This window comes from Nipponia nippon, unplaced genomic scaffold (assembly GCF_047370975.1).
Source record: "Nipponia nippon isolate SJK-2023a ecotype South Korea unplaced genomic scaffold, ASM4737097v1 scaffold_5, whole genome shotgun sequence".
NCBI lineage: Eukaryota > Metazoa > Chordata > Aves > Pelecaniformes > Threskiornithidae > Nipponia > Nipponia nippon.
Genome location: NW_028262369.1, coordinates 37,463,013 through 37,484,620, shown reverse-complemented (window position 1 = coordinate 37,484,620; position 21,608 = coordinate 37,463,013). Strand labels below are relative to the sequence as shown.

The 21,608-nt window shown below is 36.9% G+C and overlaps 1 protein-coding gene across 2 annotated transcripts in view; it reads right to left on the bottom strand.

Moving 5' to 3' along the window:
- Nucleotides 1-941: 941 nt before the first annotated feature.
- HS2ST1 (heparan sulfate 2-O-sulfotransferase 1) overlaps nt 942-21,608 on the bottom strand; it is an 89,429-nt gene continuing 68,762 nt past the window's right edge. For both annotated transcript variants that reach the window (XM_087733374.1, XM_087733373.1), the window contains 5 exons: nt 20,104-20,189; nt 15,894-16,032; nt 12,279-12,376; nt 10,889-11,046; nt 942-9,811 (listed from right to left, as the gene is read on the bottom strand). In XM_087733374.1, the coding sequence (XP_087589500.1) occupies nt 9,585-9,811; nt 10,889-11,046; nt 12,279-12,376; nt 15,894-16,032; nt 20,104-20,189 (708 nt within the window). In that variant the 3' untranslated portion in view covers nt 942-9,584. The remainder of the gene's footprint in view (nt 9,812-10,888; nt 11,047-12,278; nt 12,377-15,893; nt 16,033-20,103; nt 20,190-21,608) is intronic.

Genomic DNA, 21,608 nt, shown 5'->3' with positions numbered 1-21,608 from the left:
ACGGTGAAACATCTGTCTCTGATGAGGAACTGGGGGGAAGTTGCTTAAACCTCTCAGTTACGCTCTACGTCATGTGACAGACTGGAAAATAATCATTCCGAAAACCGGACACCAATATTTCACAACTAACCTTCCTCCTGCCTTTCAATAGGCAAGACTTCGCCCAGCACCCAGTTTTGCCCATCACCCGCACATTCTTCGTAGAAATTGAGGACATGAACAAATGTTGCTAATAAATCTTATCATCTGATGCATTTATAGACAGCTGATGTATTGGCAGTTGAAGCCTAGAAACCAGTCTGCAGAACCCTAAGAAACACTCCTAATCTGAAGGGACGTTCAGAGACTGGAATCGTATCGGTTTTGAAGTGATGTGGGTGAGTTTTTGCCCCAGCTTTGAGCAGGTGGAGAATTTGGCTTTGTTTTTCACTTATGTTCCTTAAGCATTGTTTCTCAAAAAACTTCTAAGATTTTGTTCCTGTCCCGTTTTTTATGGCGGTGACATCAAATGAAAAACAGCGATGTATTCCTTGAGGGTTCTCCTTCCCCCTGCCTGATTTGGGCAGAAGAGCAGTATGGGGTTTTTTTGATTTATAGGGAAAGAGGAAACCACCCTGGGCAAAAAGTCCACAGTCAGCAGAAGCAGCACTTTGTCTTCAAAGACTTAGACACAAGACTCCCGAATGATTAATGTTCCTAATTCACATTTTTCTTGCAGATGTGATTACAGAAGAGAATATGAAGAGAAAACGATTTTTAAAAAAATTGTTAGAAATGTATTTTCATAACAAGGAGCAACAGAAAACAATTTTCTGGGTAGCTGTAAAAGAATAAAGCCAACAATTACAACCTCAGATGCCAAACTGTGGACGGATGTTGATACCTTGGCACCAAAACCAGATATTCTGCTTTCCTTGAAAGTTATTGATACTCGCTCAACGTGAAAAAAACAACCCACGAACAATTTATTAGATAACTACATTATTAACATAAATGCCTAAATTCAGGCTCCACATTTGAAAAAATGACAAATAGTGTTATCACAACACACAGTTTGCATTGCTTTTAGCTATGGAATATCACAGACTCCAAGAAATTTTAGAATATCCTGTATGGCTGCGATACCCAGGTCCCCATTTCCGAGTCTTCTGCAGTATCTTTGGCACTAGGCAGTAAGACTTCCAGTTATCAATCATTATTTGGATTTGGATAAACAAATGAGATTGGCATGGGGGAGAGTCTACCAACACAGCGTACAGAGAAAAGCACATTCTTTTGGATTCGAACACATCTTGTTCATGCATATGAGAAAACGCAAGAAAAAGAATGAGTTTAGATCAACACACATAAACAAAACATAAAATGATGAAATACATTTGAACAACCATCTCGACGTCTATGGCAAACCACGACATCAGGCCTTCCTCCTGCTCCCTCAGTCACAAGGTACACGATTGTCTTGGGAAACACCGCTGTTAAAGGAGCAATAAGCTTTAATATCAGCATCTTTCACTGCAGAAAGCTCTTTTGAAATTGTTTCCTGGATACTAGAACCGAGTAAAACCCAAACTGGACTGCTCAACAGATGCTGAGAGGCCATTTGAGATACACAAAGAAACTGGGTTTTGAAAGCGCATTTGAGTGTCTGCCTGGGCACGCTTTGCTCCCTCTGACCACTGACAAGGTTTTCAAACTTCCAAAGCTGTCTTTGAATGACTTTCTGGCTTTGTAATTCACTCTCCGTTTACCTCCGTATGATCAAGCGATGAGAACTATGACTATATGTGCGTAGACACACACGCACACATATATATGTAAGAGGACGTTCCTGGACGGGTGAGTTGGGGAGGAAGGGTATGGAACCAAAGTTCCACGTGAGCCAGCTGCAAAGCTTTTGTTAATAAAACCTGTTGATTGCAGCCCGATTCTTACCTTGTCAGGCACTTGTCCTGCACAAAGATTAAAAAAAAAAAAAAATACACAAGTTAAATATCCTTGCTGGACTAAGTGACAGTCAGATACACCGGGTAAATGCATCCAAACTGTTGTACGCACAGTCACTAGTGTGCACAAGCTAATTCAGCACAATAGGCGAGTACCACCTCCGACACACAGGACAGGGACCTCTCTTGCCACCAGACTCTCAAAGGTGATCCTGAGTAAACACCATGTTTGATAAACTCCATGCTGGAGCGTGATCTCATGGCCTACAACAATACCTGCAAGATAAGACTTGTCCTTTGGAAGGCTTGTGAAGGAATGAAACCTTTTACGCTATCTCACAGAGCCAGCTGAGAAAAGGAAGGGGCTGAACACAGATGTCATGCACTCACACGCATTTTTCCATCCACTTGGGGAAAAAAAAGGGCACTGACAAAGAATGTTTGCTGGGGTGGGGGTGCACTGATGTTTTCCTGTTTTGCTCTATTTTTAAGGGAAAAAAAAAAAAATCCCCATTTGTCCTAAGAAAAAAAACCCAAAACCGTTGTTGAAAAGTTTTGTGGAAAAACAACATTTACAGCAATTTTTGCTAAAAGTAAACCTCAGGTTTCCAACCACCTCTCTGAAGTAGCCTTTAGTATTAACAGATGTCTGGTTGGAATCTGCCTGAGCCAGTGAACTCATTCTGAATGGACACCAAAAAAAGTGCGCAATTTTTGCTCCACGTAATCTGAGCATAAGATGCTTTCTCCCAGACTTCACGGATTTGACTTCTATCATGCAATTACCGACTATTTTATCTTCAAGAAGCAAGGATTGCAAATGCAGAGCAGACAAGCCTCCCAGTCAATGTAATCTGCTTTTCCAGATCTGTAGCTTAGCTGTAAGTAGTGCTGGAGCAAAGTGCTGGAAGTAGCTCTTTGGTCTGGGGTTATAAAGAGGAGAGATTTCATTTGTCGCTGTACAGGACATGCTTATAATAGCAGCGGCCTTGATAGCTGCAACTTTGAATTCATTAATTCAGTCAAGGGAAGGCACTGAAGATCCAAAGCAGATAATTAGGCCAAAGATAGCCACTGTAGCTGTTAACTTAAGGAATTACTGCAACCTCATATAGCGCTTTATATTTCTGCCTGCACTTTCCTCTGTGTTCTTTACATACTGTCTTCACAGATGCGTATATACCCTTTATTACCGTATCAGCTGCTTTACGCAACGTTTGCCCTTATATTCGCTCATCGTTACACACTGCACTGAGGCAGTCTTGACAAAGCCAGCCTGTAACTGCGCAAGTCTCCAGCAGTTAAGCATTCCTTTTCCCCTTGCCAATTCTCCAAGTCACGCAACATTTTAAAAGTTATTAAATCCTAAAGAAAGGAGATTAAGGATGCCAAATTCTATTCTGTGCTAAAAATGGCCATCAATATTTGTCAAGACAATAATGTCTTTAGGGCCAGAAGACCATTATTCTCTAGGCTCATTTTTTTCTTTTTTTGGTAAAGAGACAGTTCATAATATTTTCCAGTAACTGCTGCATCAAACCCAGAGTTCTGGTGGAGTTAGAGCATTTGAATTATCATACCAAATTAGGTATGTTTCTCTCTCAAAATAGAACAGTATTTTTCCCTGTTAATGCTGAATTTATGTTTGAAACACAATGCTTTTTTAGTTGAGAAGCACAGATGAGTTCATATCAATAGCAAGGCGAAACAACACATGCATGTCTACAGCAAGGTAGCGAACCATTTCTTAAAGCACCAGAGGAACGCAACACCGGTATACCTGAACTATAACCACAATTCCCATGAATCACCATTTTAATCTCTTTTGTTCCGAGACAGATATTTTTTTCTTGTCACTAGGAAGATGGGTAGGTGTTCTTTGTGCAATTATTTTGACAGTCATGTTTATTATGAGAAGTGAATGTCTGTGTGCAGCAAATCCGAGAGCAGATTCAGGACCAGCCTTGTAAACGTGCAGAAAATGGGCAGAGAATGTTTATCACAGTATTTTCCATTTTTATGAGGATGCAGTTGGTTATTATGACAAGGTGAAAGGTCTCAAAGCCTTCATTTTTAGGCCACAGGTGTTCTTTGTAGAGGTTTTTTTTAATAAAGAGTATTATTAGTCCTTTAAATTAGCTCTTATTGAAAGTTACCACATCTGCGTTATGTGGTAATGAAGCCAGGGGGAGGTCATAGCAGGGGACTTGTGCTTGAAGAAAACATCTGGACATTGCTTTGACATTCACTAGCAACTTCTTGTATTTTATTAAGACGTAAGGAAATTATACTGAAGTCAAATGCAAGATTCATTTTGTTTACTACATCATTTCAGAAAGAGGTGCAGTGACCTTAGGAAGTCCTGTACCTTTATACAGGCAATTTTTTCCTCCACTTCCCCCTGGCTGATATAAGCAGAGAGACTTCGTTTCCTGAGCACAATTACACCTATCACTTCCACTGATGGAAGTAAGGACAAGTCTACTTGCAAGGAAAGGGGGATTTAAAAGCAATCAAAATCCTCCAGTGGAAGTTGCTGAGTAACTGCATGATGGTTCTTCATCATCAAGGCTGACAACTACATATTTAGGAACTATCACGTTAAGAAACTTGGCCGCATCAGACGGCTGTTCAGCTCCATAGCGCATGCAGCCAGGAATGGTTATAGGGCAATGATTACACAGTACGCATCAGAAATCCTAAACAGAGTAGCATACCCACGCTCACTATATTTTCTTGGTTTAAGTGCTTGCTTACAAATGCAAATGACATTTCTATTCTACTCAAGTTCTTATACCATACCCCATCGCTGCAGTGACTGAGCATCTTCCAGTACCACAGTAATCGGTCAGGTCATTTGTTCCCTCAGGCAGGGAAGCACGGATGTATCCAGGCATTGTTTTAATGCCAGTTTTCTATTCGTACAAATTGTGGGTTTAATATTAAGAAATTTTCATTGACACTTTCAGCAGAGTGTACACCCTCTGCAAATTTATTACATTTCTGGCCGGAAAGCCCAATGCAAATTCTAAAGGCCTATAAATATATTTGGTTACAGCTATATGAAATTATTACAGACAAGCTACATCCCAGCTCGTCCCTCCTCTCCAAAATCACAAGAGCTGCGAACGAAGTTCACAATACTGCATGACAGCATCTTCTAGAAAAAGAGCATTTAATGTGAATGTGACATGCAAATATTAAGACAGGACACCAGACTTCTTTTCTTTCCCCTTCCCACTGGGTGTTTTATTTTATAGCATTTGCATTAGGTAATCAACTGAAACACTTCAACAACAGAAAGCTGGCAGCATAGTAAGGAAAAATGGAGATTATTTCTCAAACAGCTGTGACAAAATGGTTTCAAGTTGGAACAGTATTGCACAAACGAATCAATTTACGGAGGGTGAGTGGGAGCGAGCATCTTCAACATGGATTGTGAGGAAAAAAGGCACTATTTAGCTGTGTGTGTGTTTAAAAAGAAAGAAGTCATGAAGCACAATCCATGTTTTTCAAAATTACATTCAGTACTGCTTTAGAAATGCTCACAAACCTGTCTCTTTTTACAGAAGCTACAGAAAGCTGCTGATGTAAATATCAGACAGTACAAGTGTATGAACATTTATAATTATGCTCCAGAAAAGTCTCCGGAAGAGGGCTCTTTCTATAAATACTGCTGCAAAGGTTACAGAGTTGCACAGGCTTACAGTAAAGGAAGCATCCACGCAACTAAGCAGCCTTCCAGTTTCCTTAAGTTTAATCTCTAGTAGTCATAAAACATGCTCTAATTTTGAAGAGCTAAATTGGCAGTGCACTTGAATCGGGCTTTTCCACTGACTGCTTAAGCAGCACGGTTCAGACAGCGTCATCCATATACCTTTTGTCATATACACGTTTAGCAACGCCAGGTAAGCTTAATGGAAATTTTAAACGGAATTGTAACAGAAAATAACTGAATTTTCCCTGATATAAAATAGAACCGCTCTGAGACCATAAATAAGCAAATGTTTATTCCTGGAAAGTAAAAATAGCTAAGTATCTTCAGAAAAACTAAGTACCCAGAAAAGGCATTTCAAATGACCAGGATGGGCTGCTTCTTGCTCTCCCGTATTGTATAGCTATAAATTTTCATGCCTGTTTGAAGATGAAGCCATGATCACCGTACCATTAACAGACAGGCTGCTTGAAAATCAACCCAGAGCAAGCAGCAATATGGACGTAGGACATTCTGCACCCTAGCCTTGTGTCTGCTTATAGATGCACTAACAAAATAAGAGTGAAATTCTTGCTGCACGGCTGCAGAATTATTACGGGAAGGAGGCAAAACCACTGTTGCTCTCCTGTCAACACTGCCCAGTGTGTCACAAGTGCTCCAGGCATGCTATGGTTATGGCTATGTAGTTACCAGCGCAGCTGGACCTACCACCGTTATGCTGACATCAAGAATTTCAACAGGGCTACAGTTTTGCACAAAATCTGGGTGTTAATTTTGTACAAAAAGCACAGAACAGTGTAACAAAACCTGCTCTCAACTATATATATGAGCATTTCAGCACCTTTCAAACAAACTTAGCCCTGCAAAAAGCCACTCTCGCTCCTGTGCGGAGACTACAGTGACTTCGGTTAAAAGATCCGTGTTCAGGAGGCTGCATAGTAAGTTTACGGATCATACAGCCTGCAACAACAAAAATCCACGTATTGCTGCTTGTCACTATAAGTCATTAAGGGAAAATACACAAGATACATTCTGTTTATATACTGTAAAATATTTTTAATACCAACAATTTGGATTGTTTCCATTTCTCAATAGAAGATGAAAAGAGCAGGTTATTAAAAATCTGTAAAGCTCGTTTTCCTAAACTGTCTTTTAGGAAATCCAAGTTTGATAGTTCTGAATTCAAAGGATTCTAAAAAGTTCACAGTTGACTTAATGGTTGCACTAGATATAAAAGTAGACAGTCTTGATTCCTTCCGTGTCGCACAGACAATAACATTTTCAGAGCATGTCTGGAATGAATACCTCTCCAACTGTAGATAGCATTTTTAAAAAATATTCCTAAAATTCTTGTTTGTCTCAACTCTGTCAGTTCACAGCAAAGCACAGGAGGTGATATCTGATTAAATAAAATGTGTTTTCTTATATGAACTATGAAAAATATATTGCTCTTTTAAAAGTAAAAAAAATTGCATTGTTCTATTATTTTTGTTACTGGAGACTCATAATTAAGAAATTCTAAATCCTGGAAGGAAAAAAAAAAGAAACACAACTTTTAAAATTGCTTACAGAATAGAAGAGGTTTCTGTAGACCCTACTGAAATCAGTAGAAGTTTTGCCTATTTTTTTTCTTGTCAATACAGAAGCACTTGTCTACACACCTATTTCATTACTTAGATGAATATTTTATGTTTTCACTTAGTAAACTCTTCTGCTCTCTTAGAGGTGCTCTTCTGAAAATTCTGAAGGAGACCTGAGAAGGTAAACTGATCCGAATTATTCTGAAGGAAAACAACATAGTCAAAATAATATCTAACATAAAACTATCACTGAGTGGATTATCTTTCTTTTTGAAAGAAATTATTCATTTTCTTTCAAAAAAGTTACTGCTTTGCTATGGGCATTTTTAGATCTCCATTAGCTACTTCTTGCTTATGACTCCTCAGTTCCTTTCTTTAGCTAGGAAACATGTCTTCATGTGTGAACTAATACATCCTATTGCCAAACTTGTTGGCATTATTAATGACGTCCATAGACAAGAACTAGAACAGGAAATCTTATGCATGGTTCATGCTATGTAAATGGTAAGCTATCAGAAGAAACTTCCCTGATTATTTGGGAAGAACAAAGAGAGATCTTTTTTTAAAATTCAAAGGGAAAAATCCAAGAAAACAAAGAAAATGCAAGATGCACTTGATAGTCTCTCATTATCCTCTCTGTAATTGGGCTGTTGCTTTTGGCTGCAGACATCCAGTTCACAGACCATTTTCCATTTCCTTTGTTTTCATTATAAGAACAAGCTGGTTAAAGAAACTCCAACTTGGTAATTCTGAACTAAGCTTTCCGCATCATCCCTTAGGAATTTAAACCTTTACCACCATTCCTTACTTTGTCTCCTCAGTGCCTTCCCCCATTAAACCCTGTGAAAAGCGCTTTGAGAAAAGGCGGGTGTAAGATGTGTAAAGACTCAGATCTTTAAGAAAATTCAATAGGAAACAATTTCTTGTAGTTCTCCACTGCCATTTGCTATAATGCAGTGGCCCCAAACATCTGTTCTCAAATTTCAATTTACTTGATCTACCAGGTGTTTCACATTGTTAATAATGGCAACTCACAAATTTACAACAGTCACATAAGGCAGTTACATAAATACAATTATGTCAATCAAGTTCACTGCATCTTTCTCAACCAGACTACACATGACATTTTTCTTCTTTTCCTCTTACCATAATAAAAGGATGAAGACTACATTTCTGTAAAGAGAATCCCTGGACAAAATTCTGGTATTGAAGTCAGAGAGGTCACTGAAGTGCATTTCAGCAATGTCCAACAGTTAACTCAACCAGGATGTAGATGTGATGTTTTTCACTTCACACATAACAGAACTGGTGCAAAAAACCCACTTTAAACTAGTTACTTTAAACCTTTTGGTCCAAATACATAAAATAAGCAGTATTTACAGCATTTTACTCCTTTTGTAAATGCAATGCTTTAAAACACATTATAAAGCACCTTAGTAAAAATATTCTACAGGTAAAAGTATCGAAGTAGTAGGAAAACCCTAACCATACCACAGCTCACTAATGGAGTCATAATATGGATTCACCAATACCTCAGTTTACAATTATTACAAAGAATCCATGGAGAAACTTAATACTGAATTTACGATTTTTATACCACTGTGTAAGGACCAACTAGAACTGCAGACAATACCAACTTTCTTTGTAGTTTTCCCAACCTCAGTCAGTGGTGGTGGGGATAAAAAACAAAACAAAAACCCCACTGCTCTGATTCTTTAACTTTTACAATATTAACGTGGAAATGATGTTTTAATACTAATGATTCATCGTATTTTTTAATAAAACCACGTATATAAATATGGGCAATTTCAGCAGCAGCAGCTTCTCAGCAGAACATGATTAACCATCCCAATTAATATCATGTGACATGATTCACAAAAACAAAGCACAGATGTCAACCAGTTATTAACACTACTCATTGTATACAACCAAAATTGCCATGTTGAAAGCTGGGAAAAATGATTTCCTCTTCACAGAAGTATAAATGAAAATAAATTGCTCTGAAAATTAAGAAGAGCATCAACAGAAGCATTTTTTGTTTGTTTATATTTTCAACTAGAACTGCTGTGTATTAATTGCTCCGAATTAAAGTGTAGATTTCTTCAGGTAAAGGATATTAACTCCCACTGAAAGTATTAGTTAGATAAAAGAAATGAAGCCTTTGCTTCTGGATTACCAACATAATTAGCCAGTATCCAATGCCCTGGAGGTGATCCACAGCCTGCTTTTCTCAGATCTATAAGGAAACGTCTTGGAGGTCTACAAGCAATCTAGTTTCCATGGCTGAGGACTAAGATGATGATGTGACCAAAGATTTAGGTCCATAAATCTAACAGTACAGTGTTCTTAGTTTGATTTAGGGTAAATCTTTTCATAGAAAAAGTTTTGAGCCAGAATATACAATTCTCCATCTTTTTCCCGAACTGCATGTGCTCTGACAAACTGAAATTGCTCCAGTGCAAATTCATAGAACTCATTCTCCATTTTCCAGATTTCAGACTGTTGTAGCTTGGCAATAGTTTCTTTTGTGGGAAGTTTTTTCTCAGTTGTTTTCCTAAGATGAGACTTCTTTCCTAAATGCAAAATGAAAGCAATAACTTCACTTTAAAGTTCACGTGATTAAAAAAATGTTTTCAGTCCTTTTATTTACAGAGTTTTATACTCTCAGCGTGCTGATAAACTGCATCAGAAGTGACAGAATTTAATCCAGAATTTATTAACATAACATGCGGGATTGGAAAATTGCAGTCTCTCTCACTAAATGTTAATGAATTTTGCATCAGTTCTTTCAGTTCTTTCTCCTTACTCTGATAAACCCAGGGAATGAACACTTCATTTAAGGAACACGATTACTCTACAGAATGTACTTGGAGCAAGACTGGTCTTTCAAAATTAATTATTTAGATGTTAATCTGGTATCAAATGTTAAGAATTTTACAAACTGCAGAGAATGAGACTTCTTTCATGAGACAAAGATGACCAAAATGACGACAGCATTTTCCCTAAGAAGTGCTACCTGTTGCTTTATAATAAACTTGTTAATACTACACATCTAGGCTCCATATCTCAGACCCTTTTCTCCCTCTATTTGCAGACAGAAGCCCTGCTAAGATGGACCTTTTCTTCATCATAAGTTGCATGGCCAGCTCCTAGAAACTGAGCTACCAGCTATATAACAAATGTCTTATTATGACCCCAGGAAGATAAGCATGTACTTGGGCCTTTGTATCCCTTGGGGCTTTTTGCACAGCCAACCAGGTTGCATCAAGCATAGTTAATTTCAGCAGGGCTTCTGAGGAAATGGAAATCTGCCACTACCAACCATTTTACAAAACTAAAGCCCCTGCAAGACCTTTCAAAACTGTTCTGATAAGCACATGTCACAATTTTTTTAAGTGTGCCTACACAACTGCCTTTACCCCAACCTTAAATATTTACAATTTGTGTAAGGCAGGAACATACTTGGGCTGCCCTCAAAAATTTGTACTGAGTTAAAGAGTTTGTCTCTTCTGCAGGAACATCAGCCAACTGAGAGGTAAACCTGGCAGAGACTCAAACTATTCATCTAGGTCTAAAGAATTCACATTAAAAAAAGTGATAAGAGGATAAAAAAAATCCACGGAATCCATGGAAATCAACCATTTAAATACCTGTCCGGTACAGTTCTGTAGCACCCCTGAAGAACCGGGGCAAAGCTGCCTCCAATAACATGATAAAGTCTTCAAGCTCTTCAGTAACTCCCACTAGGAAGTATTCATTAATCAGATTGTATTTGGCTTGTTCCAAAGCCCATCTGCTTCCCACATTCCTAAAATGACAGAGAATAATTACAGCAAGTTCTGATGTCAGCCAACAATCCTTGGTCCCTAGATGGACATTACTTCGTAAGAGGACATTTGTATAGGAAAGGCAAGACTCATTTCAAGTTATAACCATTCCTAACTTCGTTTCCCTTTCCAGTTTCTCTTATCTGTGTTCTTACCTAAAAATTTGACTCCTCTAGTTATTTCGACTAATAACTCATCTACAAAAAAATCCACGTGTGTATATGGTTACTGTCTCTATTAATGCAATTTTTGGAGGATATACGTTTTCTCAATGTCAATACTCAGTCTCCACTTTCACATTAGATACCAGAAATGGTTCTGGTAAGAGCACACCTTCCCTTTTGCATCCTACAAGCATAATTTTGAAGTAGAAAGTCATTGCACTTAATGTGAGGACTTCCCTACTAAACGACAGAGAGAAATTAAACTAACATTTCTTCTTCCTTTTTATAGCTCTAGACAGGGTGAAAAGATAGGTTCAGAGTTCGTTCTTTCTCTGCTTCTCCACCTGGTCCACGTGTAGATAGGTCTGACCCACAGCCACTGAAAGAGGAGCTGCTCGCAACTGGCCATTTACTTTGCTTATGTTTGCATCAACAGTACCTTTGACAAATAATGGCCCTTGATTTCACTCAGAATCCTTCAAATCATCTATGTCCTTTTTCTTTTTTCTTTTTTTTTTAGTTTGCTAAAGAGTTTTTCAAAGTCTGTGCCATTGTTATAAAACATGCTGCATTGACAGATGGACGCTATTTGCTTTTGTTTCGGTTTCTACTAAATAGCATTGACTACTGGATGTCTAGTAAAGGTTCAAGAAGATATAAATTTATCCTGATCTCAATTATTTTATTCTCCCCAGAAACTCTAGGAGTTTGAACACAATATCCCCTTTAAGACAGATATTGTAGCCTGACATAAAAGAAAAATGTCAAGGCTCCAAATCTACAAAAATTATTTTTAAAATTGAAAACATCTGTTTTCCCTTGTAGCACTGCTGATACAGTATCCTAACACATTACTTGTTTAAAGAACTGCAAGACTGTGTCACTAAAATGCATCTTCAAAAGAAAATACATTACTAAAGTACCTGCTGCTTCACTCTGTCCAGTCCCTCACACTTTCCCCAGCTGTGCTACATATTCAAATTTGTTAAGTTTAGATTTCAGTGCTGACATACTTGACTAACAACTCTAAGCTGCATTTATCTCCCTACCAGCATTCGGAGCTGTGGCCACAGAAGAACGGAATTTGAAGCCAAAGTTTCTCTGGAGCACAGTCTGACCCTCCAGCTGCCACACATTCATCAAAGGTCTGGAACAAAGACAAAATTGAGCTGAGCTTTAAAATCTAGTATATGTATCAAACATCTCAACCTGGTTAGTTGCTAAATGTAGTAGGGACAGAAAAACACAAGATATGATGTGAAAGAAAAAAAAAAGTAATGTTTTTCAAGTCTTGCTTTCACAGTGTTATTAGGAGGACCTATTTGTCTTAATTAAAATTGTATTTGGACAGTCTTTTATGATTAGAACTAATGAACAATTTGATCTTACCTGATATGTTTGATATACCTTTGATATAACCTTGATAAAAGCTATATGTCAAAACAAGCAAAACCAATCAATAAGTTATTTTTCCCTTACAAAAGAAGTCACTAAAGATACAGCGTCAAATGCCATCAGTATTTGTGTGATACTGGAACAGCTGGATCTTTATACCATAGAACACTGTGCATTTTGTGTTTTAGATTAAATAATATTCCATTACATTTTAAATATTATGACAAATAACTGCCATTTCAGAGGCCAATTTGGTTTTGGCAATCAGAAGAAGTGAAAGCAAGTTGTTCACTGCATAACAGAATATTCCATACAACATCGCTCTACATGGATAGACAGCTGTAGCAACACAGAGTTTCAACTGCAGTAACACAGTTACAATAAGAATGCCATTAGCATTGGAAAGAATTTGTAAATATTTTACCCAGTCACCATAAAGTAAGTATTTATGATATTTCTAATCAAGATGTAAGCCATGTATCTAGGATAGATTTTTTTAAAATTATTTAATAACAAATAAGTAATCACATAGACAACTTTTTAGACTCTTTCTTCTGTATAATTACAAGCTTCTGTCCAAAACAACTATGTAAAAATACATCTGCTTAATTATTCGGTGTTAGAACAAGGACAACGTCCTTTGCTTCTATTTTGAGGTCAAGTTCCTGAGATAATCTGAAAAACTTATTCATATCAGGCCAAAGCACGGATTAACCTGTGGTGTCTTGGTCCACATTGCGCTTTGAGTTTAGAATAGCTCGTACATGTCACATATCACAGATAAAAATGCAGCTTAACTATGAAAACAAGACATTGGCATGCTTTCTCTAGCGTAGTTCTCTAGAGAAATTCTGCACTGATCTATCATGAGTACTTTATAACATCAGCATTACCTAAGAATTAAATTGTTTAAATACACCTCCTAACTTACGAACGTATATACTAAATATGAACCGACATCTGTCAAAAGAAAGACTTCTTTGCTTATACCTGCAGGTTATTTTATAGTTAATACACAAAAGCAAGCAAGTAATTTTCTAAGTAAGATGAAATAGGACAGGCCTCCTTCCCCTCTTCCTCTTATATACTTACCCTATCTACTCCATCCAGAGATTTTATTTTAAGAAACATTTGTCTCTACAGACTCTATTCTTGGAGCCAAGCTATCTATAACTTTGGAAGCACAGGGATATAGAAAGAAAATGAATGAAGCACTCTTCCATATAAATGCTGTGGTATAGACTAGGAGGGGGCGAGGGTGTAAAGTATGTTGAGATTCCTTTCCACTTAATAAAGAAACAATTAACTTCCATTAGAAAGACTGCATTTTTGACCTTCCCTACTTTTCATTTGAAGAGCTCTTAGTGAATCTGCTATAACACAGATTAGAATAGATATCAGGGTTACTGAATTTTATATCTAACATATGTAAAACTGACACCACCTATAGATGTACAGTTTTCTTGGAAACACCGTGGGAAAATAGTATTACCTGATTTAAATGAAAGAAACCCTAAAACTTGGCATAGCAAATCAATTTCACTTCAAATGAACTAGAGATGCTTATAGGACAAGTTAAATCTGTATGGCAACAACTAAGTCTCAGACCTAAAGCAGTATCATAGTGACAAAATGAAAAAAAAAAAGCATCTTTAATAGAAAAACATAAGATTATTAATGCAATGCATTACAAACATTATAAATAAGAATGCATTTCAACTTCACCCTGCAAATCAGAGCTTACAGTGCAGTCTACCAAGCAGTAGCATTAGAGATTTTGGCTTAATGTTTCACAGTGACTACCTAACAGGGCTGTTCAGATTATAATTCAAAACTACAACAACACTGTTAAATTTCACTCTCTTTCATAGGTATTAAGTCCTATAACAGCTTGGACTCAGTAGCATGCTCAGCTTTCCAACTCATGATCTCCACCAGGAAGGAATTCCGCTGGCCAAATCATGCTCCTCATGAAAAGGAACAGAGTAGGTCACAAAAGATGAGATCCTATCTCTTTTCTTAAAAATGCCTTCATGATACCATATCACCATATCATCTCTGTAGCCAGTTCTATGAAGATACATTTTTTTTTAAGCTTAATTTCAATTTGTTCTGCTTGAAGCTTTCGTCTACCTATGCTGTAGGATGTCTGGATAAACTGAAATGCAGTAGCAGAAGATGGCGCCAAAACCTAAATAACAGAAGAGCAGTTAGTTATTAGCTGGGAAGAAAAGAGGAATGGTCTGTTGCCCATATCTAAAAAACATTATTTGGATGAGGGGAGCACACAAAATGATTAGTCACATTTATTAGTTGTTATGGTGTTTATGCACTAAGCTGCATTCAGTCTGATTTTTGCTTAGTTATTTTTTCAATGTCTCTTGGCATTCACACAGTGCTACACTAAATTGTCAACATTACAGAAAAATTTCATCAGCATAAGAAAATATTGCCACTGAAATTTTAAAAAGCGTTTGGCTCTGTGAAGTACAAAACCCCCTTATGTTTTATAAATGCTTCTGCACTGTTATAAACTATATCCATATAGTTAATACTCTACTTTTCTTCCTGATTCAAGAAAAGTCCAAAACCAGACATGCTCCAACAAATGTCTTACTGCAAACCATGACAGCGGCTGTATAAATTCTTTCTGGAATAAATATATTATAAAGCCTAAATGATGTTGCCATTCTGAAACTGTATTAGTAATCAAGGTTTGAATATGCTACCCTGAACTACTCCTATAGCCACCTAAGACAGACGGAGGAAGTATAAAACTATGACTCATACTCCATAGTTTTCAAGCAGACGCTTTATACAATTCCATTGCAATATTTGCATTAAAAAAAATAAATTGGGTTGCTAATTATAAAAAAAATAAACTTCAAAGCCAAAGTATCAGCAGTTCTACAGCTTTTGGGGAAAAAAAAAAAGTATCTCAGTCTTCAACAAGAAAACATGGAGATTTCTTACATAGGAGAATAAGTTTAACTTGATACTTACAACTCTGGAAACCTGAAAACCTTTTTTTTATATTATTTGATTTTTTTACCAAATTGCAACATCAAGTGCATTTATAAGGTCACAAAGAACATACTTAATGTTACACCTTGGTCCAGTACGGACATGAAGGGAAGAATATAACTTACAAAGCCACCATCATCACCAAGGTTGATACAAGAACTATTCAGCTTTTATCAGGACATTTTTTAAAATTATTTTCACATTAGCTTTAGTAAGAACAACGTATATAGTAAAGTGTACTTTACCTTTTTATCCCCCTGTTTTCGCCTCCGTAGCCCTGGTCTGTAATCATCTCCAAAGCGCAGAAAGTAATAATAAGAAACTAGTCGTTCTATAGGATCTCTTATGACATTTATGTAAATTGGTTTCTTTTTAACACCAAATCTAAAGTAAAAGAGGAAAAAATGTCTTTCAGAGGCCAAATCAAAGCTTCTCATCTAATACTTAAAAGCCTGTCTCTATTGATACAACTGAAATATGTATATATATACACACATATATATATTTACATACAGAGAAGATGGATCCTCATATCCAGTGCCTCATGTGGATGTGAAAGTCAGTTCAATTTCAGTTTTCCTAAGATTGTGATTTTAGGGCTTTTTTATGAGAGAAACAAACAAAACTGAAATACTCTTACACAATAGATACTAAAAATGTTTATACAACCATCCTGACTCTAGAAATGCCTTAATTAGTTAGCAGCCACGTACGTGTTTACAATAAGTACAAGGGAGTTTGATAATGAGTTCCTGCCCTCCTGCACTGTGCTGTGCAATGCTGCAAGTGGTTTTCCTGGCAGGTCTCAGTTGTCAGACGTGAACTCTAACAGAAGGAAGACAGAGCTCAGAGCCCATCCATTACCTGGGTTGAATCCATATGACTGTGCTTATTAAATATAAGCCTAAGATAGTACCTGTAACCATATTAACTTCTCTATTTAAAGATATAAAATTTTTCCTTTGACTTTTACCCTACGCAAATTTTGACTTACTGTGGTACAAACAGGAACCTTGATGAAATGAGGTGGTAAGCTCATGGGACACATGAGAAAGATTTAAACCAACAAAACTGTTTTGTGCAAATGCTACCTTTCAATGATCTACATTCAAGACAGCTTTTATGATACATTTCTCGGTTTTATTTTCTTTTCCATTTGAGACATTACTGTGGCAAATAAATATGGTATCCAAACATTAAAGAGGTTATATCACAATAGAAATTGCAAGTGTGTCAAGTGCCCTGAAGTAAAGCTAGGAGCTGGAAAAAAAATTCTCTTCTGTTCCCATGCAAACTGGGAAAGTGTTCTGCATTGACAGAGGGCCATTCAAGCCTCCTAGCTCGGCTAAAACAGAGAGCACTCGTAGTGTTAAGATGCAGTACCGTTACTGTTAAAGTGGTACTCCGTAAGTTATAATACCAGATACTGCTCATATCAGGAATCTTAAGTTGAAAAGCTGAAGAACAGGAACATAGAATAAGCAGCAGAAAAGAGGAAGTTAGAAAAAAAACAACAACAACAACAACAAAAAAAACAATTAAAAGGCATTACTTTGGCAAAAGACCAGCACTACAGCTACAGAAATTGTTAAAGGCTACAGAAAGAGCAACTGATTCTTCAGATGTTGCCAGCAGAGTACCAGTGAATCAGACTGTAGCAGTTCGAGGCGGCATTGCTGACATCTGTCTGTATGCCAGCTCTTACTCCCCAAAATCTGCAAAATAGGAGTGTGTGAATGTTTCAACCATTTTGATGCAAAGTGCAGACTTTGAATTGCACCCTCTTTCAGGTCCACTGAAGTGCCTGAGCCATGCACATGTGGCCCCTTCTACAGACTCTACTGCAAGTGCTGTAGAAGGCTGTAACAAACTGTTTTGATATAGTAGCAGCCTCAACCAATAACATGTACCTGTGAGTTAAATGAAGGTGTCAAAGCCCCTGGAAACGTTTGTGCTGGACTGTACATTCATATGGATTTGCACATGACCTCGCAAAACTAGCTTCAGTTATGATAACATAAGCCACTTACTATTGTAACTTTATTAATAATGACAATGATTTAGCAAATGCATTTTCAAAGAACTTTTTTTCCAACCATTTACCAGAGAAAATAAGGAATAAAGGTGGATCAGAGATTAAAAAAAAAAGGGGGGGGGGAATTAACTTTTATTACTATAATTTCTACATGGATGAGTTATGATAACCTGTCCTCAATACTGTAAGTCATCAATTGAATCCAGTACTTTAAGCTTCAGCATAATTTAAGAGGTACTTCAGATATTTGACAGCAGACCTAAGTCTGATGTCTGCGTATAGCAGGCATAGACTTTTCTGAAATATTTTACACTTCTCAACTACAAGAATGTTCACTACAAGAACATACCTCACAGCCTTAAAACTGTGGGCCTTGCCAAGCACAACCAGAGTATTCAAGATATTATTTTAATAATGAAAACCCGAAGAATGAGAAAGCAAGCTGTTGTGGGCAAAAAAATAAATCATTTAGGTGAGTGGATAACACAACAAACACAAGGATAACACTCCTGGAAGGAAGATGCAGATGAAAAATCTGTGAAATTGCTTAGATGCTTTCTAGATGTAAAATAATTATTTTAGTTTTAAAAGTTCCAGTATCTGAAAATGTTTTCAGCTTTATGAAGTGATTGGTGTATAAAATAACATTCACCTTTGCTGTTCCAGAAAGCTGTTATTCAGTTTAAGGGTTTATTAATGTTGCAGCATTTTAACTTTAAAAAGGCAGAAAGAAAGCTAATGAAATTTGATACATTTTATTTTATTGATTGATTTGCAATTAAGGCTTCTTGCCTGTTACTTTTTGTAAACTTCAAGCTTTTACTTGGTGCCATTGGTAATTTCCAGCTACTACTGTAGCTTTTAGCATTTTCTATTATATAATATACTGTACTGGGAATCTATGAAGCTCTTACTTCCCCTTCCCATTCTTTGTAATAAAAGGCTAGAATTAAAAATCAGTGTACATAACAGAATGAATAATTAAAAGCAATGACTAAACAAAAGAAATTCTTAGACACAAAAACCTCATTTCATTAAATAAATGTTTTGATACACAGAAACAGAACATTACTGAGGACTGACCAGCAGCAAGAGGTAAAAGCAGTGGTTACTATTGTTTGTGCAGTCGAATATGCTGAGATCTGAAAAATCCACTTTAAATTTTGAACCATTCTCCTCATGCTGCAAGTGAAGCACTTGCCAGTAAGCATCTTAAGCAAAACTGACTTGCCAGTTCAAGGGGAGGTTTCACAAGACTGAGCTACTGAGGATTACTGCTTTAGATCCAGAAGCAAAAATAAGACAAGAAAGGAAACACATGGAAGCAGGAATACAGATAGGATCCTGAACCTTTGAAGTCACTGGGAGGATTTTTAACTTATTTTCTTTTAAATTAATTTTAGAAGTAGCAGGATTTATCTCCACAAGAATTATTTCAATGCTTTTTACAGCAAGTCAAATTACTATAGGCCAGAAAACTACTTTAAAATAACTTTTAATATTTTGATAAGCTGTAAAGGTATACTCTGATAGAGAAGAACTACATAACTTAAGAGGCAGGTGGTATTACTTGTTATATGCAACATATTTGAGAACAGGTGTGCTGGTTTTGGCTGGGATAGACTTAATTTTCTACATAGTAACTAGTATGGAGCTATGTTTTGGATTTGTGCTGGAAACTGTTGATAACACAGGGATGTTTTCATTATTGCTGACCAGGGCTTACACAGAGTCAAGGCCTTTGACTCAGCATATAAAGCTGGGGGAAGAACAAGGAAGGGGGGGACATTTGGAGTGATGGTGTTTTGTCTTCTCAAATAGCCCTTATGTGTGATGGAGCCCTGCTTTCCTGGGGATGGCTGAACACCTGCCTGCCAGCGGGAAGTAGTGAATGAATTCCTTGCTTTGCTTTGCTTGCGTGCGCAGCTTTTGCTTTACCTATTAAACTATCTTTATCTCAACCCACGAGTTTTCTCGCTTTTACTCTTCCCCGTGCCATCACACCGGGGGGGAGTGAGTGAGCAGCTGTGTGGTGCTTAGTTCCTGGCTGGGGTTAAACCACGACAACGGGTATGTTAAACTTCCCAGAACAGGAAGCCAATCCTAAGGCAGAACTGCCAGTGTTCCAGAGAAAAGCCAGGATTTTCAGTATAACAAGCTTGTAATTCAGACAAGGAATACTAAACCTAGCATATAAATAGTTTTGAAATGAGACTTGGCTACATTTTTTCATGAAAAAAGACAAGAGAAAACTGTGAAAAATCAAAACCAAATATTGCTCATGATCAGAATTTCAGCGTGTGAATTTTTCAAAACTGCAGTTGTCAGACTTTCATCACTAGAGGGCACTAATATTCCAGCTGGATCCAAGCAACTTAAACTACTATGCTGCTCAACAGATAAATCCAAGGGTAACATACTTTGCAAAGTCCAAATAAGATATATGTCCATGGTAAAATCCTGGTTTCATTTCCTTCCAGGAAGTCACATTCTTCACAAATCGGACCTGTAAAAGTAGACAGCAGAAAGTCTTTCTGTACAGCTGGAACACATTAAGCTTCCCCATACATGGTGTATTCTGGTTTGTAAGTAAAACCTTATAATGCATTAGGAAAAAAGTCTATTTTGAATATTACCAAAGAATTTGTGCCAGCTAAAATAGACTTTTCTGCAAGCATACAGATGACTCATTTTAGATCATCACAATTTAATGATCAAAAACTAAACAAAAGCAGAATACAGCAATCAGAAGGGCAATTCAAGGAAAGCTACCACAAAAACATTAGCAAGACAAACATTTAAATTTTTGTCAGTCCATTTTATTTCTAATTTGAAAGGAATGTGGAATTCCCTCAGCAATAAGTAGAAATGCAAGTACACCTTTGATGGAATTGTCTGATTTAGTCCCTCAACTGAAGTGTACCAGATTTACAAGCATGTCTTAGACCTATTTTACTGGGACATAAGAAACAAATCTGATGGTTCATTTGCTCCCCCATCCCAAAAATGCAATGCATGAGTAATCCAGAAATTTTATAAATGTATATAGTGTAAATTAGATCTATAGTTTACCATTTTGAATAGTTACCTTAAGCCTAACATTTCAGTGAAAAATTCCATGTTAAAGCATGAAGTAGCCCTTAAACAAGGGCTGGTAAAACAGTTATCAGCAAACTTCACAAAAATAGGAATAGCTTTATATTTCAAAGATAAAAACAAAATAAGATAGATGCCCCAAACCAGAAAGTATGATCAAATTAAGTGGGACATGCAAATACTGATATAGCTTAGCTTTATTAGATGAACAGAATATTTTAACATCAAAGCATTTAACTTTGAAAGTTATTTCAAAACTAGTGAATTGGATAATAAAGAAAAGATGATAAATTTGTACTGCCTGAGCTGTCTGACAATGATATGCCATTTCTGAAGCTGAGAATTAGAAGACAGCATTCAGCACACATCTACAATGTCTTTTCTGTTAGACAGTGACATAGATAACCACGAAGATATTGAGGTGAGACAAGAGAGTCAAAAAAGGAAAGTTTGAGAGCTCAAGACAACACACTAACATTCTGTAAGGTCTAACAGATTAAAAGTGTCCTGAAACATGATATTTATTATAACCAACCAACTGAGGATTTTAAGAGGCAAGACTGGCCTGCTGCTGTTTCTTCAAATGTGCAAAACTCACTATCTAGGATTCAAGAGGTTGATAACCTTTAGTTATTTCTTCAAACACTGACTCTTGGACTCTCAGGGAAAAGAAATTTATATTACTTTTCAATAACAGGCATTTATTTTTTCAGTGTACAAGTTTCACAGTCTGTGGCATTTCACAATTTAAACCATATATGAAAATTGTAGCAAATCTAGCTGAAAAGCACTGCACAATGTTAGACAATGGTGTTTCATAAACTGCATT